We start from the raw sequence: 26,983 nt of genomic DNA, 5'->3' as shown, positions 1-26,983 counted from the left end.
GTCCAGACTGGACAAACATGAAACAGAACCTGTGGTAGCTTCTTGTCATAAAAGCTTTTGAGATTTTATGACAAGAAGCTACCACAGGTTCTGTTTCATGTTTGGAAGGAGAGGGTGAGGTGAGGGGTGTTCTATGCAATGTACTTTTAACTGATTAAGATTAAAAATCTTAGAGTTACAGCGTAGTTCATGATTAGGTAACAAGCACAAAATAAGAACCAATAAAACTGGTATGTTTTTCACTGCTTAGTAAAATCCTGTTTATTGCTGTGCAAGGCATTATATGATTATGACATCATCACAAGAATAAACTAGGATTCATGGCAATAAATTCTACTATAATAATAACAAACAGAAAATGATTAAAAAAACATATCACAAGTGGGTCTGGGGTGACAGGCTGATTTCTCACACATGGTTGAGACTTTCTTTCAGAAGCCATGTGTGGTTGTCCGGACGGGGCTGCTTTCAGTCCTCTGGCCCAGCATACCTGGGTTTCATGATGGGCCAACCAGGGTAAGTCTCTCTTTGAACTGTGTTAAACTCGATCCTGTGAACCAAAACAGACAAACTCTGATGAGCTGTCCTGTACACAATGCTAAAGTACACTGTGGTGTTAGTATAACTCTCTCCCACCTGAAGGCCGGGTTGATGCCGATGTTGTCCGGCTGCGGGAGGGCGGGCGTTCGCCTCCTGCGGCAGCAGGACGGAGGAGGGAAATCCTTCTGATACTGAGACTGCATCTCTGCTGTATCTTGTTCATTTTTCACTGCTGTCGCCTCCTCCCCTGGTTCCCTGTTCCCGCTGCTGTTTCCTCTTCCTGTTTGTCTCGAGGCTGGGGGATGAGGACAGTGGGACTCCTGCTGTGTGCTCTGGGTGATATGGCTTCCTGAAGGTAATCATGAACTTGTTAAATGCTTCAATTTCAACACAGATATGAAATGTCCCATGAAACAACAAATCTTTCTGTCTAAGGAAACAACATGAAACATGTATAAAAGCTTCACAAATTTAAAACTTATAACAATCCATATACATGCAGCTGATAAATGTTATACTGTCACACCATTTGTCGTGTAATGTTTCATCTTAGTGGCAGTTTTTAACTTAAATGTACATTTACACTAAAGGATACACCCTCATATCCTAAACATATTTACAGTATTTCTGTTCTATTCTAAATGTTAACTCCTCCAGTATCATCTCACTAAAATTACAGCGTATTTATTATATTAAGATACAATTGATTTAACTTTTAAATGAAAGAAAAAAAACAACTCATATAACTAGCCCTCACATGATCTTTTCCAAAACACCCTCTCATGTGTATGACACACAACACATTGCCGGACATGTCGACTGTCAACACTTAAACATTCATACGTCCACACAAACATTAGTCGCTGCTTATCTCAAAACAGATATGGTGAGTGTACACTGCGGGCTGAGATAAGACCTTTGCCTCTATCTTGTTGTGGGACAGGCCTGAAGCAGAACGCCTGTTGTGACGTGGTTTCCATCTTAGCAGGAGTGTCCGGGTAGAGGAGCAATCCTGCGGAAGTCAGGACGTAACAAAAAGTTATTCCGGTCTGTAGTGTAAATGTTTAAAATGAAACAGTATTGAGAAGTTATAATTAGTTATTGATATTTAAAAAATTATTTTGAATACGATTTCCAATTTACACATTGTCACCACTGTAATAATCTCACTTAATATTTACTGAAATGCTTCCAATCAGACTTTTTTATCTAGAATGTTTGTAATCTTTGTTTAAATAATAATGATTAGTGTTGTAGTTCATGGGCCCATTTAGTTTAAAAGTAATGGTAAAAAATAACAGGAAAAAGTAATTTCTATGATGGTAATGATGTAAAAAATGTAACTGACATCTGAATATATTCTTTCAGAAAATTGCACTCAGATTAAGCAAAATGACAGAAATAGATTATTTTCTCTTATTTACATTCTTTCTCTCTTCTTTCTAATGTCAAATTATCTTATTTTTATTGTATTGAAGTTGTGAACAAACCTGATCCACAACATATTTGATTAGAATGAACTGGGTCTGTTGATGTGATGAATCACTGATACATACATTCCACATACAAAACAAATGTCGTGTATAATATCTGTGTGAATGTGAAGGAGAACTGCCCAAAAACCCTCTAAGGGCAAAGTCACATTGTCCAAGCAGGACATTACAGGAAATAAAACTAATTATGAATAATGATGCATCTCTGAACTGAACCAGACATTCAGAGAATCATTATGACACACATTAAGAACATCTTTGGCAGACCAGGAACAAGAAAGATAAAATATTCACCTATAAGGACAATATATACACAATATGTACAATATGAAAGGCCGTATTACTTGTATGACAAAAGAAAATATTGATTAGACGCAGTTTATATTCTGATCCCAGAATAACACCATCAACAAAGCATCAGACCTTTACCTGCCACGGACGGCAGCTCCCCCCTGTAGGGTCGACAACGCAGAAGGAATTCGTGGCGATGTGGGTGTTGTGGGTTGGCATTTTGGATGAACATTTTGTCTCCTGGCTCCTGAATGTCTTCAATTTCAGTTTCCCTATGTGTGAACATGTGTGCCAGGCATTATATAGAGTTGAAGTTTGTTTACTGCAGTAGTCATGGCATCCTATTCTTCTACAGAGCCCATACAGTGGTTACCAACTGAGACAATAAAGCACCAACAGAGAGCTGAAGCTTTGCAGTGGCTGCTTGCACAGTTTTAATAAGGGAACATAATCCGAGTGACTTGTGCTTCTCAGCAAGTAAGAAATACTGAGCTGAGCCTTGTTTCCAAGGAAACATGTCTAAATCATGTCTTGCATCAGTGAGGTACAGTTTGTACCGTAGCAAGTGCAAGTTGTCACAAAAGAGAGAAAACGTGTCTATTCAGTGGTTGCCCCGAAGCATTTGGGCAGCACTCAGTAATGCTCTGCGCTGCCTGGTTTCCAGCTGGCACAAATCCCAACTGTATTTCTTTCACATCTGAGACTCTGTTTGAGCCTGTAACGTCTCAGCAGGGAACTTATACTTGTGAAAAGGGGAGTAATGACATAATTTCAACCTTATCTGCCACATACTTTCACAATTGTGTGTGCATATCGGGTTATTTTGTCATGCTATGCAGTTTGTACAAGGACAGTTCCCAGATAACAGATAACAGATAACAGTAAGAAAAGGTTCATATTTTTTATCTTTTATAAACAACAATCTTATTCACAGTAAAAGTATTTGCTTTAGAACCCCTGTGAAAATTCTTTGCAACACTTTAAAGTTACACATACAGGTACCCCATATGTAAGGTGGTCTGATTAAATTGTGTTTTTGCTGCATAATTTATTATATCAAAAGAGGTGCAACAGATTCAAAATGTTAGCTGTTAGAAGCATATCGCTAGCCTTAATCATCACCAATTCATGTCTAACCCTAACCACAATTCACATCTTAACCCAACCCTCAAAAATAACGTTTTGTCTCATAGGGGCTTTGGTCCCCATGAGGTCAGCTGGTCCAAACAAGGTCAGTGTTTATACTGAAAAAGGTCCTACAAGGTGATAAAACGAGAACACACACACACACACACACACACACACACACTATACAGTACATATGGATATACATTAAATATATATAAATACTAAAACGTGAATATATGTGTAAACGCACACACACACACTATACAGTACATATGGATATAAATTAAATATATATAAATAATACAACGTGAATATATGTATAAACGCACACACACACATAAATATTTGTTAACAGAGTGAGAACGTGTTGTTACATTTATGCATTCTGTGTATTAAGTTTTTTTTTTTTGAATTGTTCTTATTTGGCAAACTTTGATTTTATCACGCGCCAGCAGGAGTCTCCCGTTCCCATAGTAACAAGGCTACAGTGGGAGCCTTGTGCGGAGTCGCAGCGCAGCCTCTGTCCACAGCTGTGTGACGTATGATACTGGGGCAGCTGCTTTGTTTGTGGCGGTGGAAGTTTCACATGTCTGCCGGGAAGTTTCTATCAAGTCAGAGCGACGTTACACTTGAACATTTCATTTAAAAGGCGAGGAGAGCAGCGCGGAGCTCGTCGTGTGTGTAGCCGAGCCAACGCGCCTGAGTCCGGGGCTCTGCTGTGTTCCAGTGTCCGGAAGTTCTGTGGGAAAAAGAGTGAAAGGAGCTGGAAGAAAGTTCTGACCTAACATCTCTTCAGTGAAACAGATTCTCCCCGGGAATCCACAGCAGAGGAGCGCGTGCTTTATTCATCTGAAACCTGGGAGTGTGAAATCAAGCGATGGGTCTGCCGACACTGGAGTTTAGTGATTCTTTCCTGGACAGTCCGGAGTTCAGGGAGCGACTGCAGTGCCACGAGATAGAGCTGGAGCGAACCAACAGGTTTATCAAAGACCTGATCAAAGACGGAAACATGCTCATATCTGCGCTCAGAAGTAAGTAGTGATCTGTTAAATCCGTGTTACATTCAACTCAACCCTGCTCTGCTGCTTGATAACAGAGGGCAGCCCGAGGCCATCAGTTCAGACAGTGCGGTGAGTTTAGTCTGCATCAGACTTGTTGATAGTCTATCACACTGACCTGTGCCTCATGGTGTTACACATACTATCTTACAACTACATTTTGTTTTGGTGCCATTGTCTGACAAAGCCCTGCTTATAAAGCTTCAGTTCAATTTACCAACTTCATTTATAGATTCGTTATAACCAATTAATGAGAATGAATTTGGGGTTGCATCACACTGTGCCTGGATTCTTGGTTTTTTAATTCACGTGCTGCAGGACATCTGGAGCAAAATCCATGATGACAGACTTATTGTGCTTGTGCAATGTATGAACTTCTACATAGACTTTGACCGGCTGTTGATATGACCCAAAGAAGTCTCAAAGACTCAAAGAAGTTGTACAAAGTACAGTACATGTTAAAGGTATCATTTAAAATGTTTAAGTTCAGAAGTTTCCATTTGGTTGTTTGAGTAAAGACTCGTGCATGAGTATGTCTTGGTAGTAACATGGCTCAATGATAGTACAGGTTCATTGACATGCTTTGTTTCCTCCACCTAGGAGATTTGTTCTGTACCTTCGTAAAGCTGGCTGTAAACTGCTGCTCAGTTTGTTGCTCATATTCTATTTCTTTTGATCAGGTTTAAGCTCAGACACACCTTCGCTTTGTGACCGCCTGTGGTTCCTTTGACTCGCCTGCTGGATGAATACATTAGCGTGTACCATACACACAACATGCTGTGTCACACTACTACACCATCACCACAGATATATGATATGACCATGTTGCGGTGCTGTTGTTATTTGTGATAGGCCACCATTTCTAACCTTTACTGACTGGAATTTCGGTCATCATTGAATAGTCCTTTCAAGATCTGGTGTTTTCAGTGTTTTTATCTTGCATGTGTTTGTGTTATGGCAGTAAAGGAGATATTTAATTAGATCGAACAATGTCATAAAAATTATTTAAAGTTATTATTTAATAGTAGTGCATAATTATCAAAAATTATAGCTCTGCTTTCCCCTATGTCGACTTTCATGCATGGGACTACATTTCTGTTTTGCTGATCTACAGGCAGTGATCTGGTCTAAACTGTTAGTGAATCACGTTTTAATGGTTTAAGCCTAAGTGCATAATGCAGCAGTGTGATTAAAATAGTGCCTTACAGCAGCTGGCAAATTAGTTATGAGTGAGGGAATGCTGCCTTGCGGTGCCAAGTGTTGATGCAACAGAGAGTGAAAGGTGGTGTTAAACTGTTATTGGAGTGTTGTTTGGACACATAAACACAGATTTTGGCGAGTCAGGCTAAGTGGAGTTTACTGCAGGGCGTGACAGTTTGTTTACGCCCGACTCTGACACCTCATGTCCCTGCGTCGGTGTTAGCTTATTACAGGAGGGAAAATGTGATGTCACCTTTAGCTTTGTAGGGAAATAGCATAGACTGAATACAGAGATGGATAACATGAGAACTCCCTAAAGTGAAGCAATATCATCTGGATCACCCTCTGGTGGCAGGCCGTGGTATAGGTAATAATCCCTACCTCCTCCATGTTAGTGGAGGGGACTTGGACCAAACAAAATCAAATAAATTAAATTTTATTTAAATACGTAATTTGATGCTATAAAATGGGTTGAAACATCATAATGGACAGCTGAGACTGACTCGTCATTGTTAGAGTGTGTACATTGGCAGCGCCTCCACACAATCACTGCTGCACAAATTCCAGATGACGTTGAAAGTGCAAGATGGCGGCCCCCACATCTGGGACACACACTACAGTGTGTTGAACAAATAATGGTGCACTGCAAACTCATGCCAAGAGCATTATTCCATTATAAGGAAATGACTGATGGAAATAACTTGTTGTATAACCTGCTTTGAGTGACTGATCGAAATCCTCTCTGTGTTTCTGCCAGGTCTTTCTCTCGCCGTTCAGCGGTTCTCTCAGTCTCTGCGGGAGTTCCAGTTTGAATGTATTGGGGATGCTGAGACTGATGATGAGGTCAACATTGGTGAGTTGAAAATAATAAACGAGCTGTAACTGCAGCATGTGTAAAATATGATCAGTCTTCCCAGATTGAAGTTGTAAAATGTCTTTCACAGCTCAGTCCTTAAAGGAGTTCTCTCAGCTCTTGAGCACCATGGAAGAGGAGAGGAAACGACTAGTAAGACTAAACCGTCGTGTGCTACGTATGTGTGTGAGAGGGAGAAGAGGGAGAGAAAAATAGATCTTTATGTTGTACATTTTAAAGGGCTATTGAGTTTCAATGCATTTTATACAAGGTCTATATGCTTCTTGTGTTTACTTCTTAGTTCTTTTTAAACACATACACGATTTTTATGTATAAAACTGACAAATATAATCTGTCAGAAACTAAAGACTTCTGAAAGACTTTAGTTGGGAATTACATGGAGAAGGATTCTCCTTAGTCAAGGCATCGTATCTTGTTGATCTGAGTATACCATTCAACCAAAAACCCTTCTCACCCACATTATTGTCAACTTAGTCTAACCCAACAGTTTCCTTTGTCCACCAGTAGTTTTACACCCTCTAACTCTGCTTTATCGGGATAAATCTGCCTCAACTCTCAACAAGTGAAAGTAATAGTTTTTGTCAGTAACCCTCACTACATGAATCACACCAGCTTCCTCATGCTTGTGCCTTGATCTGGTTTTCCCACAAGTCTGATTCACACATTTTGAAGAGAAAAGGAATCTTGTGCCAGCAATGAGTCTCCATAGTGATTCTGAAAAAAACGTCTTTGACTCAGAGACCCTCCAACAACCAGAGAGGCCTTTGTGTGTGGGAGTGATTGGAGTCTGGCCTTTGTGTAGGCTAACCCCCATACGTGTACAATGTATGTGCAGGTATTCTAACTGCATGGGCTAACTATGTGGTGCACAATGTGTGTGTGTGTGTGTGTGTGTGTGTGTGTATATGTGTGTGTATATGTGTGTGTATGATCTGGTTACAGAGGAACCATGTGGAACCTATTCTGCCAATTCCCCTGTGAGACTGAGTACAGCCCTGACTGCTTGGGAAAGTCCATAAAAGGGTCCTGTGTGTGTTTGTCTGCTCCCTCTCTCTCTCTCCCCCTCTCTCTCTTTCTCTTGCTATTGCTCTCTCTCGCTCCCTCTCTCTCTCTCTCTGTGTCTGCCGGATTGGCACCACCGCTACAGCACAGCTGATAAGTCTTATTAAGTTAAAGGGCAATTCCAGCAAGTGGGTTCCTCTGAAATACCTGTTTGACCTGAGAGGACTCTATAGAGATCGGACAATGCCCCCCATTCTTTTAGTTTTCAGTTTCATCCTGCTTATTGTTACATGCTTTAAAAAACATACAAAGAAAGCAGGCCTATTTGTGGCTACTGGTGCAGCATTAAACTGAAGTAATGATGCAGGGCTGGGTAGTTACTTAGAGTCTAATGCTTGAATCAACAAGACAGAACAAAGCAAGACGTGACCAAGACGTGACCAAGACGTGACCAAGACGTGCAGTATATAGACTCATGACTAAAGAGGACCCAGACCAAATATAAACACCAGACTTCTGATAACAGCTCTGTCAAGCCCCAACATCAGTCATTTGTCATACACACTGTACAGCCCGCTCCAAAAATATTATTACAATTGCTTTGTTCTTGATATGGCTGGTTGATAATTTGCATTCGAGTATACTCAGAGCATTTAAATGCATAAAGCTGGCTTCCAGTCAACTCAAATACTAGACGAGATAAATAGAATAAGTAAATCTTTGTCTTAGCCTTTGTGCCCATAGACAATTCACAATGGATTAAAATCTTGTTAGAGATGTAATATGTAACAATCCTTCATTGAAATGTACAAATATGACTATACCTATGTTATATATTTAGTTGTGTACTTACATTATCCAAAATGTTTCTAACAATGTTCAAACCCAGAGAAATTCCCAAATTTATTCAAGGTAATAGGACGTTTCTTTCAGGGCAAAAGACATGTGATGAATGAAAAACAGGCTGCTAACCAGTTAGCCAGTCTGCTGTTGTTTTCTTCCACAGTTTGTAGTAGTTACTCATAATGGATCAGGATTACTCATTGCCGTTTGCTGCTTAATGTTTATAAAACTTCTATACATTACCTCATCCATGGACTTGATTTCCGCTTGAGTCATGAGCCATCCTGATCTGACTTTTTTTTTTTCCCGCTCAGATCCAGAACGCGGATGACGTGCTGATTTCACCGCTTGAGAGGTTTCGTAAGGAGCAGATTGGAGCTGTTAAGGTATCTATATCTGGACTTGTTGGAATTAACGCTTTAAATAAAAGGAGCACATTGTCTCAGTGTCTCTGCTCAGCTTTTAACCAGGCAGGTCTGTGAAGATCATTATTCATTAGTTATCTAACACTGTGGGTGGTGAGCGGACAGATCATCCCGCGCTGGTCTGGTTCCAGTCGGCCTCTCAGTCAGTGGTCAGAGAATCCCATTTGCTCAGATAAACGATGCATCTCAGTCCGGTGTCAGTAGCAGGGTCATGGGAACGGACGCTGGGAGACAAGACAGGGGCCACGTTGCACACAGAGACAGTTGAACTCAGTGAGACAGTGTAAATACAAACTGTGTCTGGTGTCTGGTTTCAGCAGCTGTCTCAGATCTTATGATTCAATTTTTCTCATTGTCTTTTCTTTGTATACTTCTGTACACTTATACTAATACAGAAGTAGAGGCAGAGATATCAGTCTCAAGTCAAAGGCAATGTTTGGAAAATAGAACTGTTCGCAGCTCAAGCTAATAAAATCACAGGCCCCTTCTTATCCAAGCGACTCCTCAGCCTGTAGAATGTAGCAGGAGAGTGTGAGCAGTTCATCCTCACACTGACGTCATTGGGCAAGAAGGAAGAGTTTGGACATGTGCAGTTTTGGAAAAGAGCTGTTGTCCTAAATATTCTGGCAGAGTCTCTTCATTTAGATTATTAATGGTCCCACTGCATTTAGTCATAACTTTAATCTGGAATGTTTGTTCAGTCCAAAATTCTATGGAACGTTTGACTTATGAAGAATCAGATACAGGACGTTGTGGGTGGATTTTTAGAGGAATTCTATGATCCCACGACAGATTTGTGGCATTTTGGTATTTCGAGGCACGCCAGTAGCAAGTCTCTTGGTCAGCGGGTCACACCCCCGCTGTGGACCAAACTATAAAATGTCTTAACAACCACTGGCTGGATTGACATGAATTTTGTTTACTGACACTGGTCTCCCCACAGGATAAATCTTGCTCACTTGCTGAGCCTGTGATGTTTCCCCTGACGTTTGTGATTCAGAGGGAAAAATCTTGACAGTTATGAGATAGAGTTCCTTCATGCTAATAGGTTGAGTTTAGATCAGAGGGAACGGAACCTGACCGATATGGATTTGTTGGTGGCTGATGCCCATATTGAGTAAACAATTTCAGTAACAATATATTGTCTGATATATATAGAATAAAAAATTGCAATAATTCCTGCGATGTCACTATCAAAACCTTATAACCAAGAAAAGTGATTCAGACTTCATATTTTACAGTCACACCATAATATGGATCATAAATTACTATAAATAAAAAGATTAGCAGATGTCAAAGTTCTCAAGCTATCTGTTATTTGTTGCTCATGTCCTCCTCCCGTCTGCACCAGGATGGAAAGAAGCAATTTGACAAAGAGACAGAAAGGTACTACTCTGTCCTGGAGAAACACCTCAGTCTGTCCTCCAAGAAGAAGGAATCACAGCTGCACGAGGTGAACTGTCCAGCTCCTTCTAAACACACACGCCTAGTTCCTCCCACGTGTTAGATAACATTAAGTAGTGTATGTGTGTTGTGGCTGTTTTGTTGCAGGCTGACTCACAGATGAGTAAGGACAGGCAGGTTTTTTATGATGCCTCACTGCAGTATGTCTTCAAGATCCAAGAAGTGCAGGAAAGAAAGAAATTTGAATTTGTGGAGCCGGTGAGTTCACAAATATACATGCAATATAATCATTTGTGTTATCATTATATGTTTTTATGTTGCTTTTGCATGGGATACAGATTTAATTTGCAGCTATTGTCGTCCTCCTGTGAGTTGTGGACATGCAGACAAGATCATGGAAAGGGAGCAACATGTTACAAACAGTATTTGGCCTGCGATAAAAATGTTTTATTGATACATATCAGTAAAGCCCACTTCCTGTTGCTGTTGCAGCAGTTCCTGCTCTGAGACCTCTTCCACCAGACAGAGAGGGAAACTCTTTGTAGTAAAGTAAACAAGGATAGAAAAACCAAACAAGCAGCATTTGGGTTTTTTTGGTCCGACAGAGCCTATTTTGACTGATTGAGCAGAGGACTGACGATCATTCTTTTGTAATCATCTCAGCATGTAAGATTTTTCCTGCGGATTTCTCCCTCTGCTCTTCAGCTATTAGCCTTCCTGCAGGGTTTGTTTACATTCTACCACGAAGGCTACGAGCTGGCCAGTGAATTTGAACCCTACAAGCAGCAGCTTCAGTTCAACCTGCAGAATGTGAGTGTGTGTTTACTGTAAACTTCAAGCTTGAATCTGGGTCTGATATCACTTGCGAGTAGAATTAAGTTTGTTCTTTTATTTTGCCTACCTGCCTCTTAAAAGAAAGTGATAGCTCTTTTTTCTTTTATTTTTTTCTTTCATACTTTCTGTGAATGGGCAGGATGGAATGCTTGGATTTATAAATTAATGTCTCAGATATCCATCATTACAGTTTACATTGTAGTAACTTACTCAGCTTGACCAAGTAACCATTCACTGTTTAACTTTTTTAATTGACAAACTCCCCAAATAAAATTTAAAATAAAGAATTAAATTAATTGATCTGCCCCCAAAATTGAATAGGTTCTTACCTGAAGTATATTCCATCCGTCCACCAAGTTTCGTGGTAATCTATCCCGTAGTTTTTGCGTAATCCTGCTAAATAACTGCCAGACAAACAAAGGAGAATGTAAAAGGCACATTGTTTGTATGTTTCTTAGATAAATATATTTTAAAGCCTCCCTACAATGCAGTTTTTTATATGTATGTCGTTTAGGCTCGCAATAACTTTGAAAGTACACGTGCTGAGGTTGAGAGGCTGATGAAGAGGATCCGATCAGCAGAAGAAGACTTCAAAGCCCCCAGTTGTTTCACCATGGAAGGATATCTGTATATACAGGAGAAACGTGAGATACACAGAAATCATATTGTCTCCTCTCTCTGTCTCTTTACTTCACTTACGCAAACTCAAGTGCTCATGAATGAAAATGTGTGTGGCATAATCCAGGTCCGTTGGGCAGTGTGTGGACCAGATACTACTGCACGTATGAAAAAAGCTCCAAGATGTTCACCATGAGCAACACAGAGACCAGACCAGCCAGCAGACAGGTGAGCTGGCTGCACAGATGATCGACTTCACCAGAGTTGATAAATGTTTCAGCCCATTTTCTGAAAATCCTATGTTCAATATATTGTGAAAATAGTCTCATACAGACCTGAGATCCGTTATTGTCATACGTTGATCTAGTTTTAAAGGCTATCCTAAAAATGTGTGGGAATACAATTGGCATAAGAACCATAGGTGTTGCAGCTTCTTGAAAGCATTTGAATGGACAATTGCTGCCAATGCAACTTTTACTAAAATAAGGAAGCTAGTGTTTTTAAGTTAGATTTTTGTAGTGTTTTGACACAAATTGATAAATAAGGATTAGCACAAAGAGTAGCTAATGAGCTAAAACTCAGGATCCTAAAAGCATTGAGTTGCATCCGTCCAGTTTCTTTGCCTCGATATCATAAGTTCAGAATTTATGAGAATCCTTTAATACCACATGCCAAACACATTTTGCAAACATGTCTCTCTATAACAGAATGGCGTGATTAATGGTGCACCAGAGATGTTCCGGCTGCGCTCGTGTGTCAGGAGGAAGACCGATTCTATCGACAAACGCTTCTGCTTCGACATCGAGGTGGTGGAGAGGTGAGAGGGGCAGATGACTGAGAGTCTGTGTGTCTGTAGCACATCTGTAGAATAAATTAATTGAGTTCTCGTTTCTCGCTCTCTCCCTCCCCCTCTAATTCTCCCTCTCTGTTCCTCTCTCTGCAGACATGGCGTCATCACCCTGCAAGCTGTCTCTGAAGCCAACAGGCGGCTGTGGATGGAGGCAATGGATGGAAAAGAACCTGTATGAATACAGTATATGCATTATTAGATAATTAAGTATCAGGGAAATGTAGGCTGCACAGAAAAGATGTGTCAGACTTGCACTGCAGCAAGACGTCATAGTTTAATGGCAGTAAAACCTTACTGCATTTGAAACTAGATTACATTTACGTTATAGTTTACGTTATACATTTGTTTTAATTTTTAACAAAATAAAATTTGACTTAACTTTTGTGTCTTTCTTTCTGCAGATCTACACTCTTCCTTCTTTACTTAGCAAAAAGGAGGAGAGTAAGTACCCAGATTTATTCTGTTTTTAAATTATTCATTTGCTTCAGTGCAGAAGAAATTCATTGATTTATCGATTATCTATTGTTATTCCTAAAATGCAAAAGAAATTAATGTAATGTTTGTCTTTGTTTTTAACAGCATTTCTTAATGAGGCGGGCTTCAACTTTGTTAAGAAGTGTATTGAACTGGTGGAAAACAGAGGTAAAATCATCAAGTCAATTCATGTTGGTTCTGTATCCAGGTGGTTTAACTACCTGGGATGTTTAAACGTGTCTGTATGTGTTTGTAGGCATCACCACGCTGGGACTGTATAGAACTGGAGGAGTTAACTCTAAAGTACAGCGGCTGATGACGAGTGTGTTCGGTAAGATGACTGATGAAAGGTTTCAAACGGTGAATTAAATGTGTCACTGCTGATGAATTATGAAGTCTCCCCTCTCCTGTAGCCTCCTCGGCTCCCTCTGACATGCAGCTGGACGCAGACGCCTGGGACAACAAGACCATCACCAGCGGGCTTAAGAATTATTTCAGGTAACATATTGTAAAGTGCTAAACTGTCTTTTTGAAGAACACTTCTCCTGAATTATGAATTCATGATTTCTATTTTGTAAATCCAGGTGTCTGGCAGAACCAGTACTGACCTACAGGCTGCATAAAGAGTTCATCAAGGCTGCAAGTAAGATCTTCCCCTTTCAAAACACAAAGTAAAATACATAATGACAAAAAGCCTCTCACCCATTCAGCTCTAAATCATTACCTTCTCCTTGTTTTCACAGAGTATGATGATCATAAATACAGAGTGAGAGCCATTCATGCTCTTGTTCACAAACTACCAGAAAAAAACAGAGCGATGTTGGACCTCCTCACCAACCACCTCCACAAGTAAATACATAATAACACTTCAGTCTCACAATTCACATAAAAGTGTTTATTGCAGCAGCAGAGCATAGTTTGAGTTTGGCATCCAACTTCCTCACTCCCCCAGATATGATTATATTGATTTTATGGAGAGAGCTGACTGCCTGAACTAGCTTGCAAGCATCGCTCCACATGGGCTAGGACATGTTAAAATGTGTGTGTGTGTGTGTTTGTGTAGGGTTTCGTCTCACAGTGACCAGAACCTGATGACTGTGTCCAACCTGGGAATGATCTTCGGCCCCACACTGATGAGGTCACAAGAAGAGACGGTGGCCGCCATGATGAATATCAAGTTTCAGAACATTGTGGTGGAGATAATCATTGAAAACCATGACAAGGTACGCTTGCACTTTTACACACTCTATATGCAGGCACCACCAACAGCTAACAGAAATGCTTACTGTATGTTCCTGCCAGATATTTGGGGAGGCCCCAGACCTGTCGGTGCCATTACCTCAGGCTTCGTCCTCTCGAGCAACTCCTCGGAGGAACAAGGCCATCTGCCTGTCATCAGGAAAGAGGAAGGCTCGTCTCTACTCTCCTGCCCTCTGCCTGGCTGACAATGACAGTGAGTAAATCAGTAGTGAACAGTAACTAAGTACATATACTGAAGTACTGTGCTGCAATTTTCAAGTATCTAACTCTAGTGTTTCCATTTATTGTTACCTTTAATAACTTTTCAGTGGTTAATATTTTAGTTTCCCCCCCTTTACATTTATTTGACAGTTTAAGATTTTATATAAAAAGACATATTATACAATACAGTACTTAATGTCAGAACTGGTTTTCAGACATTGCCCAAAGTGATTCCCCATCAACTTTATTTAATGTAATTTAAAAAATCATAAATTATCTAATGATAATTATCTAATTATCAAATGACTGAATGGACTAGTAGGAGTTTTATTATGTGATGTGTTTCCATGTCTCCCTTCAGGTGACACATTTAGCAGCAGCCCCAGCACAACTCCAAGGGGCAGCCATGAGTCTTTGTCCTCACACTCCTCAGAAAAGAACGGCTTGTCTCAAACCTCTCCTCCGTCCTCTCCTGCTGCTGAGCCCAGCTCATCCTCCCCAGCCCCTTCATCTCCCCCTGCAGCTTCCACCGATTCCAACCACCACATTTCCTCAAACGAGCAGGATCAGAAACATCTGGCAGACAGCGCTGCCTCCCCTCACCTCACTCCTTCCTCTTCCTTGACGTCCTCCCAGCTCACACCGGCCCAGCAGGCTTCCTCGGTGTCTTCCTCCATGTCCTCTTTAGTCTCTGCAGAGAGGACTGTATCTGTCAAAGGAAACTCCACTGCCTCCTTGTCTTCTGTTAAAGAGTCAAGATCTCCCTCCCGAGCCTCCACGTCCACCGCCTCCACTCAGCATGCGTCAGTGGAGCGCGCCTCCTCTCTCAGGTCAGGTCAGCCTGTTCAGAGGGCATCATCCATCTCCTCTCTGAAGAGCGTCCATTCAGTTGATCAAAGAAATGCACCCAGCACCTCCTCCACTCTCACAGACAGCAGAGTGATGGACTCTACCTCACGCAGGACTCCTTACAGGACGGCCTCCTCCTCCTCTTCCTCCTCCTCTTCATTGTTTCCCTACCAACTTTCCACCTCCTCCTCTCTCACCTCCCTGCACATATCCGAGGGTGCGTACATTTCTGATGTAGCGTGAAGACTTTAAACATCTGTTATGTAGCTGTTTATGTTCAAGTCTGATTTATCTTGTTTTATTGCAGATTACAAAAGCTGTCATGGATCGGTACAGAGTCTCATGTCGCTTGACCCGCAAGACGCGACACTTAAACGCAAACCCTTACACATCCACTGTGGCTCAGATCTGACTGCGAAACACTCTCCGACCATATCCAGCAACGGTTACCAGAGACCCGGATCACTGTGAGTGTCAGTCTCCGACATTAACGTGCTCTGTTACGGTCCTGTGATTCTCTGAGAGAAGGAAAAGACATGAACATGTTTGATTAAAGAAACATACATCGTTTGATTTTGAACAAGATTTCAACTGTGACATCATTGATCTGAATGCAGAGTGATTACTTATTTCTGATTGGCTCATTTGATCTGATCTGCCTGTATTATTTTCGAGCAAAGCTGTTTTTAATTGTTTTGATGCTGACTGCATGTTCAGTCTCACAGTACTAAGAGTTTTGTACTGTTTGTGTCATAGATTGTCCGTCAGACTACCACAGCGTGAGAGCTCAGTATTCTCCTCAGCGTTAGACATTTGTTCTTCAGGAAGGTACGTTGATTTATGAGGTTGTTTTTTAGTTTTGAAGTTGTCATTGATGTGTGAAGTTTGCATTTAGGAAAACACACTCAAAGTTCCCCTTTAACTCATTTTTTAAAATCTGTTTTTGGAGATAATATTTTTTTTGTTTCTTAGGGAAGCAAAAGCTCTTTACTCCTGTGAAGCAGAGCACAGCCATGAGCTCAGTTTTCCACAGGGGGCGCTGTTCTCAAACGGTAAGAAAACCACTCACATGTCTCATCTCCTCAGGAAGCTTTGGTTCCATCAACATGTGTTTCCACATGATGTATCCAGACACAGATCATATTTTAATCCCAGGTTTAAATGTAACTAGTTGTTCATGGGGGTCACATAGATTTAGACATTTCCATGTGTTGAGATGAGTGTGAGTCGTAACATGCTGAGTTGAGCTGTGTCTGTTTGTTTGCAGTGTACCCGTCTGTGGAACCAGGTTGGCTTCAGGCGACGTACAGTGGTAGAACAGGTCTCATACCTGAAAACTACATCACCTATGTCTGATGGAGCTGATGATGTCATCCCCACATCACAGAATAAAGTTCTAACGCAGCCTTTAGGCATACACGGTGCGTAGAGTAACACTGTGCTGATGATCGTAGATAATCTAATATATTTATCTTGTAACTGTGACTGTGTGTATGTCAGACTACTGCGGCTGCATCTGAATGACGTGTGTTTCTGACTACTATATCTGAACCATGTTATTAAGCAGCTTATAATACAGTAGATGTTAATCATGTCTGATAAACGTTTTATGTTCTATGCTTCATGTAAGGTACTGTACATATGAACAGTATTTTTTCTATTAATCTTGATAATTTATGTTTGTAAATAATCATATATATGTGTTATAACATGAAGTGTCCACTTGTCTGTGCTGAAGCAGATTCATTCTGCCATAACGCCATCCTCCGGCTGTGTGTCAGATTTCATGCCGTCTAAATAAAGGACGACTATTTTCCTAAAAGATGCCACTTTATCTGTGTAGATTCAGTTCACGCTCAATCATATTATATGTGAGTGTGTTTATTGTTAATTTTTATCAAGAAACAACAGCGAATGGTTCATTAATGGTTTCTGAGTTGTGATGTAACAGAACTTTGAGGTGAACATTGAAAACATTGACATTTTTTGTATGAATATTTATGAATCATACTTTCCAGATAATAGCAACTAGCTTGTAGCCAAAGTAACAAAGTACAAAAAAACATTTCTTTGTTAGTGCTGTTAATTAAATAGACGAGAGAAAACCAGCAACAAGTTGTTTTATGTCAGTCAATGTTTGTCATTCGGTGTGCAGGCATGATTATTGTGTTGCATAGGCTGGTTTTGGTTATTGGGGGGTTTTATCCACAGGGAAGTAACGCAGCAGTCCATGACATATTATGTGTGTAATAATTGCAAAACGGACTGTTGCTGAATTAATTATTCATTCTCATGTAAATTCCAAATTAGAGGGTAAACACTGAATTTTAGTGTTGACAAGGTTCAGGCTTTCTACCTTTGCCCCTGTCTATTGGTTTGTTGGTTTATTCTTCTGCAAGGTTATGCAAAAAAAACAAAAAACAGATTTCCACGGAACTTGGTGCGTGGTTCTTCAACATTTTCACCAATTTATAATTCATGGATCTTGATGGAAAAAAAAATCAGGTTCATTTATGAAACTGATCTCTACGAGTGTGTGAAACAACAGCTTGATTGAATTTAAACGTTAATAAAACTGTTGGGCCAATCTAGTTTTGCCCTTTTGCTTATATGAAATATAGCCTTTAAAGTAATCTACAAATGTTTGTACTTACAATACAATTTTTTTAATACGTGCCTCCATTTGTGTGAATGTCTACATTTTAATGATCTGTGTTTTTTGTGTATAATTTATCCAGATAACGTGATAAGTTACAATTTAAAATTTATATTCACATACATACATTCTTATATCAAAGCTTTGATGCTATTTTTCTTTCTCTACTTTGAGTGATGCAGAACAGGCACTTCAAATCCTCGCACTGTCCACTTTTGTGCGGTCTACTATGAAGATAAATTGATCTCTTCCATTCTCCTCAGCAGTCCGTCCAGAGTCTCCTTGTTCTGGGATTTCTCCTCGAGCAGCTCATATCGCAGGCTGGAGATGTCCTGCTTGATCTCTTTCAGCTCACCTGAGTGAACAACAGACACAACACTTCATGACATGTTGCCTACATTAAAGTCATATTGACAAAAACATTTAGAGAACCTTTATTCCCAAAACAATTAAAATCTGGTTCAGTCTCATAACGGTTCTGCGGATTTTACCTTCAGTGATCTCGTCGCTCTCTCGGTCAGCTTGGGCTTTGATGATGTAACGTTTTATTAGTCGCTTCATGATCTTCTGCAAACAAGTGATAGGAAAAAAAGCTTATTTGAACAGCTACAAATTAAGATGCTCCCAATTTAAAATTGTAATATTGATTTATAAAAAGTGGGTATTTCAGTAACTAATTGTATTTCTGTGTTAACACTCTTTCCCCATAACAAGTCCCCACACAAGACTGTGTTAAAAGATTTAGCTCCCCACAACATGAGTTATACCTGGACACATACCTGGTACCTAGTCGGGCTGGTTGAAGCTCCATATCCTGAAGTCTTGCCCTCTCCGAGCTGGAAGATTAAGCTGAAGTTAAATTAATTGAACACAATAGGGACATTTCTACTGTCATCAGGTCTGGAGCTTGTAGTGCAGCAGAGAAACCACTGGGAGGTGCTCAGGCTTTTGCATCTAAAGCTCCACTATGGTACCATTGATGGCTGCACAGGCATTATACACATGTGTTAACAGTATGTGGTACCTGATTAAGCTGGGTCTCAGTTTTCTCCTCTCTGTGTCCTGCCACATAGTGCAGCAGCAGGGTCTTGATACCTGTGGCCACTCCCAGCATGGACTTGGGACTGGGCACCAGGTTAAAGGGCACAGGGAGCGTCCTCCCCTCCTCAAAGTACGAGAACCAGAGTTTGGCCCGAGCGAACTTCCATTCAACATCAGCATCATCCTAAGGGGGGAAACAAAACAGGTTGGAGAGAAAAGAGACAAACACACTGGCTGCACCACAGCAGCTTGTTACAGCCCCTAAAACTCTTTGATTTTCATGAAAAGTCTCTTCATGGCCTTCAAATGGCTTAAATAGAACTCTACACCTTCCTTTCTCATTTTGTGACTGGGTTCTATGGCCTTGATTCAATATGACCTCCACCAAGGAAGTCATGTTTTTATCAGCGTTTGTTTTTCAGCAGGGTTACAAGAAAATTAATGAACAGAGGGAAGGGAACAACCTGGTTCATATCCAGGATGGCGCTTTTTAAAACATTTTTCATTGATTTCCCAGGGAATCATTTGCGGATCTTTTTTTTCTGTGAGTCTGACATGTTTAGGAAACAGATATCTTTGAGCATGTGGAATTTGGTGCAGCTTGATTGATTAACTGTTGGGCCTATTTACTCCACTGAGTTCCACTCTAGTTTTGCCCCTGTTGTTTATGTATCTTGCACGTGAAGCACATGATGACATCATTTTAATGACAGCATTTCTTTGGCTCACCTCAATCTCCTGGAAGGAACTGTTAATCATGGCGATGAGCATGTTCAGCAGCACTATCACCATGGTAACGTTGTAGACCCCGTACAGCACGTAGCCGATGTTCTCGATGAATTTGTGTCCGTTGTTGATCACAACAGACTTGACCTCAGACAGTCCAAATATAGCCCAGAATAATGTCTTGAAGCTCTCCTCCAGGCTAGAGGGACGCACATGGAGAGGGAGGTGGAGAGAGATGAGAGAAAAGTTATTTTGGAGTTCAGACAAATCATTAATCATCATAAAAGAGACGCTGAAAACACTCTGTGAGAAAAAGGCCTTACAGTCTTTAACACAGTGTTTGTTGTGCTGCACAACTGTTATACAGTTTTCAGACTTTCATCATAACATTCTCACAAAGAAAAGTCATCATGTACTGTATCTATTTTCTAAGTAAGTATAAATGCAGTTACATGCATTTGTAAAGCAGAGGGAACTCTTGTGAACTTTTGAGAGATAGTTTTGAACTTTTTCGAAAGGTTTTTGGTTGTATGGACTTTTTATGTTGTGGACATTTACATTGTGTTCTTTGTGTTTGGAGTTCTGGATTTCTGTTCTGCGTTTGGTTATTTGTTTGGATTCTGAGTTCTTTATTTTCGAAACGTCTTTTCTTGGTATCTCTCTTTCTTTACTTCCTGTCTTTGCCCTTTTTTTCCACCTTTATGATTGTCTGCACCTGTTCTGAATGTGTTCATCTGTGCATCTTTTGTGTATATATGGTCTCTGTGACTTTGTCAGTTTGTCTGTTTGCACATTACACTTCATGACAATTTCTTTCATACATACAACTATGACTTTCCTTTATTCTTCTCACCGCCTTTAAAATTCCATCAAATAAATGAATTTGAGAAGGACATATCCTTTTTTGGTTGATTAGGTTGTGTTGCTGACTACTTGTGTTCAAATTAAGTCCATGACCAGTGAGGAGGAGTCCCAGGTTAAGTTGGGACTCACTCTTTTGAAATATCTGTGCTTTCAATTTCAGACATTCTCTTATTCGTGAAGCATGCAAGAATTCAAAATGTAAATCATGCATTTGCAACATTTTTATGCCAGCTGAATGTCACATCTGGTGTAATAATAATGGCACTCAGTTGAGTGCATACCTCCACCAAGGCCCAACAGTCCCCTTATGAAACCACATTTAAATTCACTAGGTCTGGGTTTTTATTTAAATCTGCACCAAAGTACAGACACTCATAAATATCAGGCCCCTCAACATGTCCGATTTTTATGTCATTAAGACCCATGAATTATTCTCTGAGAAATGAATGAAAATGTTGATAAATGCCAACAGAGTGAAAAAATAATCCTGGATCTGCCCCCTGATCCGGATCTGAACCAAAATTGAATTTGTTTTTCACTGACCCAAACCACATCCTTCAACCAAGTTTCAGGAAAATGGACTCAGTAGTTTTTGTGTAATCCTGCAAACGAACAAACAAATGCTGAGGAAAGCATTTACTTCATGGTGGAGGTAAAAATATATTAAGGCTATGGCTGGGTTCACATTAAAGATCAGATCAGGAAATGAATTGCATATGTACCTATCTTAATAAGTCAAAACTGTGGTATTAAGTGAATGTAAATGACTATGAAGGTGTTCAAATCTGCACAGTGAAGGTCTCACGTGGTGAAGGCGTCGTTCTGCTTTGCCCCCAGGTAGTAGGAGTACAGGTTGAACATGCCGATCATGAACGCCAGGAAGACCAGGAGAAAGATGACCATGAATTTGAAGATGTCCTTGACGGTCCTCCCTAAAGAGATCTGCAGTGGGCCGAAGCTCTCGTTGGCTGGGAGGATGTAAGCAATCCGAGAGAAGCTCAGCACCACTGCGACTGCATACAGGCCCTCCGACACCAACTGGGGATCTGATGGCAACCAGTAGATCCGTGCTGCAAAATAAAGCCCAGATACGTTTGTGAAGTTCATCAAATCATCTTTGTAAAACAGTCTTCTTTTTAACAAGAAACATGCAGTTGTGCTTTCATTGCAGATTGAGGAGGATCAAAGTCAGTCCATCTCAACTGATTATGATTAGAGGGATTAAACAGAAAAAAACACATCCTGCTATACAAACATTTACATAAGAGTGTTAGGACCAGGCATAATAAAAAATAAGGATTTTTCATTTCAAGATTAAAGTTGAAATGTGAGGAATAATCAACCTGAAATGTATCTAATTTTAATATACTTTTTTAATTTTGCACATTGAAAATACAGTCAAACTGTTGAGGAAGATGTCAAACTAAATCAGAAGAGGTTTTTTTTATTTGCATACAGAGAATAAAGTCATTTAACTAAAAATATATATTTTTTAAATAAACCAAGAAAGTCAAAATGTTGAGAATAAACAGGAAATTTCGATATTAAAAGTCAAAAGTTTAAGAATATATCAAACTACCTATGTTAGCACGTGTGACTGCTTTAACAAAACACTGTGTATGTGCTAACTTAAAAAGTAAAGGACGGTTTGTTGGTCTGTGCAGGTGTGTGAGCATGCTCACCCAGTGTAAAGTATTGTATCTCGGGGGGCAGTGTGACATTAATCAGTGTTGTGTAGTGTGTGTGTACATAGGTCTGGGCTAAGTCAGCTTGTCTCAGAGCAGAGAAGCGGCACGAAAAGGAGGCGAGGAAGATCGCCAGCATCCCAAAGTCCAGGAAGTTCCATGGCTCGACCAGATACTCCCCTGGTCCCTGACTCCAGATCTCCTTCACCTCAGACCAGATCATACCTGCAGAAAGTACGTGATTATAAACCAGATGACATTGTCATGTTTCTGCTCTGTCATCTGCATTCCTGCAAACATTAAACCCTGACAGACATGATGTTTTCAATGATCACGATCATCTAATGCTCACCGATGACCCATGAAATAATGAGGATCTCCATGCATGTGAAAGGCGTCGTGGTCATGCGATAGAGCAGCAGTGGGTCTGAGGTGAGCTGTGCTCCTCCTGGGTGCTGATGGTGGGTCATGTTTGGTAAATGGGTAGTGCCTGCAAAACGGTCGGCGGCATTCAGGATGAGAAGACCCAGGAAAATTGTGAAGGACGAGGCGTGGGCCACAAACCTCATAAAGGGGCTGCGCATCACTTTCCCCACCTGCAGAGAGAAGGAACAACCGGGGGATGAGAGAAAACATCCGGTGGGGACTTAAAGTCAAGTTTGGATATGTAGGAGTTGAGTGACATACTCTGCTGCACGGAGCGATCCAGTAAGCCACCGCCAGTCCAGGAAGCCCTATAGCCACCGCCAGCACCACCAGCAGTTTGACAGCAGTGGTCTGTTGTCTCAGGCCGGGTAGATTCTCAAACCAGATACCGAGCAGCTGCTGCTGGCAGTTAGGATGAGCCACAAACTGAAGAGAGGACACATGGACACAGAGGATCAAACCAGAAACAGTTGTCCACAATCTAAGTCCATATGAACATTTGTGCCAAATTTGCCAAACTCTCGAGGATTAAGACATCGCAGTGACCTTGACCTCTGATCATTTCTCAGTCCTTGAGGCTAAGTGAATGTTTGTTCTGGATATGAAGAGTTTGGCTTGGTTGTTCCTTATATATCTTGTTCACAAAAACATGAGGTTGTTTTGACCTTTGACCTTCGAGCACCAAAATCTGATCTGTTCATCCATGAGTGCAACTAGACATTTGTACCAAATTTGAAGAAAGTTTGTCTGAATACTGACCTTTTTAAGCTCATATTTGATGGCTAATTTGAGCCTTGTAAGGGAGGGGCGACCTGGCAGATCATAGCTGTCTTCCGAGTTTGCTTCTCCGCTTAGTATGGCCTCCACCTCCTCTGTGCTGCGGCACAGATCCAAAAGGCCCACCACATAGTCCTTACACTGGCTCGACAGGCGACAGTAGACGTTCTACAAACACCACAAGGGGAAATTGTAGCTGTAACGAATGTGCACTGTGGTCTTAGAGGACTTGTGTTTGCACAATTGTTGTTGGTGATTCTGTATGATCTTTGGTATTTGTACCTTAAATTCTTTCTCAATATTGGCCAGCATGGCCAGTTCATTGCTGAGCTCCAGGGCGGCCAGCACCGGGTCCTCATTGGACAAGGAGAGGTAAGCAGGACTGGCAAGGCCTCTGTAGGCATTGATCCTTGATCGTGAGTGGCTGAAGGAGTCAAACTGCTGCTGGTAGTTACAGGAGTCGCAGCTGCAGAAGTAGTCATGGGGGGGATCGATGCGAGCGCCCTTACTCAGCAGGGTGTGAACTATCTCGTATTCCTGGCAGTGTGCTGCAAGTATCACTGGAGTCACATCATGAGAGAACCTATGGGAATGAACACAAACAGAGTATTTTACAAAGCAACCAGAAAAATAAGTCGAAGGCCTATACAATATATTCAGGACACCCCAACATATCAGAGAATTTAGATCTTTATGTCACTGGTGCACAATTTTTTGTGACACATCCTTCCAAATGTCTTACCTTGTCCCGTCCTCATCGTAAGCATAGAAGTCATCCAACATGTCAGCTTGAGCAGGGCTCGCTGTTTGACGATGGGCATCTCTAAATGCAGGGTGGCTCAACAGGGTCTCTGTGATACGAACATAGCCTTTACCTACAACACAGACAGACACAGGGCATCATGTTTTTAGAATATCACCCAATTCTGAATATTCTGAGCATCATTATTTGTCATTGTGAAAGGACTTCATCCACTCCCAACACCTCTGCTGTGACAGGTTGAACTAAAAGAGACGTAAGTAAGCAATTCCTACAGTGCTTTAGACTCTTCAGTTAAGTTTTATGCCCCACCCAAAAAAACCTTAATTAAAACCTCCGGCAAAAGCTCTAATAACCCCTCCCTGTCCAACATGGCAAAGTAATTTAGTGAGCATTGTGGAGCTTACTTATTGGACTGACATTCACCAGGTGGCCACAACCACGTTGCCTTACATTTATTTTAATGTAGTGAGTTTGACAAATATAAACTTTATATCATGCTAATATACGGCTGATGTATATGACAACATTAAACGATAAACCAATAAAATGCAGAATGCAGTTAGAATCATTTAAATGGACACATCTTACTGATGGCTAACAGAAGGGCGTCACCCACTCTGGCCAAATCTGCTCTCCCCAGCAGCAGCTCCGTCACCTCCAGATGCTCATTGGCCACCGCCAGCTGCAATGCATTCTGGCCCATGTAGTCCACAGCGTTGACATTCAAGTCGGGCACGTGGAGCAGCATGCGCCGCACCTCTGGTATATTGCCATACTCGGCTGCCTCCAGGAAACGCTGCTCAACCTCAGACAGGCTGACTGAAGGTGCAGAGAACATGTAGGCAGGACCACGGAGGGCCTGGCGTCGTTTTACGGCGCTGAGGCGAGCCATTAGTTGCATCTCCGAGCTGCTGTAGCTGTAGAAACACACAGTATATAATGTCCACATGGTAGCTTATAGGCCTACGCACACACACACAAATAATGTGACAGATTTATGTCCCCAAAACATGAGTAAGACCTGTACACATTCACGCCCTTTTGGAAACCACACATCAGGAGCTTGTTTTATCTCAGTTTCACATTTAGTAACATCGTCAACTACAGTTTGGGAATAACATGAAGGACATGAGTAATTATTATTTTACTACAGTAAATATGAAACTACAAAGAGACAATGCATGTTGAAATCAGGTTGAAATCAAAGGTTGTAGTTGTAGTATTAAAAATGAAACTCCAAGTTACACATTAAACATGCGAGAGAGAGACTGCAATCCTAACTTCCATACAGTTAACCAAGTCTAGATGAAAATGAAAAATAGATACTACATATATACTACTAGAGAGAGATTAAGTGTTCAAACAATAGAGCTAATTTAAATGTTATGTTTTAAAGGTTCAATGTGTCGAAATTAGTGACATCTAGTGGTGGAGTTGTATGTTGCAGCTGAATACCCCTAACCTCACCCCCCCTTTCAAACATGAAAGAGAACCTGTGGTAGCCTTCAGTTGTCATAACAACTCAAAGGTGTTTAGATTGTCCTGTCTGGGCTACTGTAAAGAACATGATGGCCTCCACAGAGAGGACCCACTCCCGATGTAAATATAAATTATTTAAATATAACGGGGCAATTCTAGAGTAAAGAAAACAACAATTCATACAATTTAGATCATAACAAACTGGTCAAAACATCACTAGGGCTATTTTACATTCAATTATATATCCCTTTCACCTAAATCTTACACACTGAACCTTTAAACCTTTATTTCACCTTATTTGTGCTGATTGACAGAAGTTGTTCTCTTTTTCCATGTAACACCAAGTATAGCACCATTTAAAATTATATTTTTATCCTTTACAATAAATCATTGTACCATGTTCAGTGTTTTCAGTGTTAGAACAGTGAAGGCTGATGTCTCATACAGTGGACATGCAATAAAAATGCTGGACAAAATCCTTAGCTCCATGTCTTTGAAGGCTTTTACATTAATATTTAAGAAGAATCTAACTTTCATCTCCACCTCATATAGAAAGAACAGCTTTGGACCATGTATGTTGAAAGCAACATGTTTGAAAAGTACACTTTCACTGTGGAGAATACAAGTAGCTACACACATGCTGAGGTGATTGATGAGGTTATTGTCTTACTTCATTGTTTCTTTATATAACGGAATCTGCCATGCTGTGTTTATAAACATATTCTAAAATGGCTAAATGGCAAATTGTTACTGATTCTGATAACAAAGCACAAAAATACACCTGAACACACCATAAACATCTGGCTCGATAGGGAAAGTAAATCCAAGACTTACCCAAAGCATCGTCCTGCAGGGCAGCAGTTTTCCTCTCCAAAATCATCATGCATCAACAAGTTATCACGGCTCCTGGTCCTCGGGCTGTTAGTGTAACTCACAGGCCGGCTGTTGTGAGTCGCCAGTGGTTTGTGGTTCATCCTGCAAGTGGTCAACAATAGAGGGTCTGCCCCAGCTTGATATGAACGAGTAATCAAGTGCCTGTAGATGACTCTCTCTCTATCTCCCTCCCCCTCTGTTTTTTTTTTTTTTATGTCCTTGAGAAAGAATGTGCCCTTCTGGATCCTACTATACTTTTACTTACGTGACTCGTTGAACTTTCCAGTGGGGGGCAGCTCAGTGTTATGAATGAACACACTGAAGCCTAATCAGTAAAGATTTTTAGTCC

The 26,983-nt window shown here is 40.8% G+C and overlaps 3 protein-coding genes across 5 annotated transcripts; 1 reads left to right on the top strand and 2 right to left on the bottom strand.

Annotated features, from left to right (window-relative positions):
- Positions 1-235: 235 nt before the first annotated feature.
- LOC138413792 (uncharacterized) lies at positions 236-2,712 on the bottom strand. The gene is made up of 4 exons (XM_069539600.1): positions 2,463-2,712; positions 1,457-1,552; positions 637-889; positions 236-550 (listed from the first exon to the last, which is right to left on the bottom strand). Exons 1-4 carry the CDS (start codon positions 2,608-2,610, stop codon positions 469-471), a joined length of 579 nt encoding a protein of 192 aa, XP_069395701.1. The 5' UTR covers positions 2,611-2,712; the 3' UTR covers positions 236-468.
- Positions 777-18,021, top strand: LOC109628771 (rho GTPase-activating protein 42-like). Of its 3 annotated transcripts, none has more exons than XM_069539588.1 (24): positions 777-895; positions 6,468-6,563; positions 6,655-6,716; positions 8,744-8,815; positions 10,206-10,307; positions 10,406-10,516; positions 10,964-11,068; positions 11,607-11,736; positions 11,838-11,938; positions 12,418-12,527; positions 12,654-12,732; positions 12,962-13,001; positions 13,140-13,202; positions 13,291-13,365; positions 13,448-13,532; positions 13,619-13,677; positions 13,778-13,883; positions 14,098-14,257; positions 14,337-14,487; positions 14,857-15,561; positions 15,652-15,811; positions 16,101-16,172; positions 16,317-16,396; positions 16,612-17,166. In XM_069539588.1, exons 3-24 carry the CDS (start codon positions 6,693-6,695, stop codon positions 16,698-16,700), a joined length of 2,679 nt encoding a protein of 892 aa, XP_069395689.1. In that variant the 5' UTR covers positions 777-895; positions 6,468-6,563; positions 6,655-6,692; the 3' UTR covers positions 16,701-17,166. The 3 variants fall into 3 exon arrangements, with proteins under 3 accessions (XP_069395689.1, XP_019941678.2, XP_069395688.1); XM_020086119.2 differs by lacking the exon at positions 777-895 and adding an exon at positions 3,940-4,483 and having other exon boundaries at positions 16,612-18,021; XM_069539587.1 differs by lacking the exons at positions 777-895; positions 10,206-10,307; positions 10,406-10,516 and adding an exon at positions 4,187-4,483.
- Positions 18,014-26,839, bottom strand: trpc6a (transient receptor potential cation channel, subfamily C, member 6a). The gene is made up of 14 exons (XM_020085467.2): positions 26,596-26,839; positions 24,871-25,199; positions 24,262-24,394; positions 23,802-24,102; positions 23,502-23,687; positions 23,004-23,168; positions 22,669-22,912; positions 22,314-22,541; positions 21,437-21,701; positions 19,771-19,966; positions 19,025-19,225; positions 18,780-18,836; positions 18,492-18,567; positions 18,014-18,355 (listed from the first exon to the last, which is right to left on the bottom strand). Exons 1-14 carry the CDS (start codon positions 26,733-26,735, stop codon positions 18,228-18,230), a joined length of 2,649 nt encoding a protein of 882 aa, XP_019941026.2. The 5' UTR covers positions 26,736-26,839; the 3' UTR covers positions 18,014-18,227.
- Positions 26,840-26,983: the final 144 nt, after the last annotated feature.

Source organism: Paralichthys olivaceus, chromosome 15 (assembly GCF_024713975.1).
Source record: "Paralichthys olivaceus isolate ysfri-2021 chromosome 15, ASM2471397v2, whole genome shotgun sequence".
Lineage (NCBI taxonomy): Eukaryota > Metazoa > Chordata > Actinopteri > Pleuronectiformes > Paralichthyidae > Paralichthys > Paralichthys olivaceus.
Note: the sequence above shows the minus strand (reverse complement) of the source record. Positions and strands in the feature narration are given on the sequence as shown.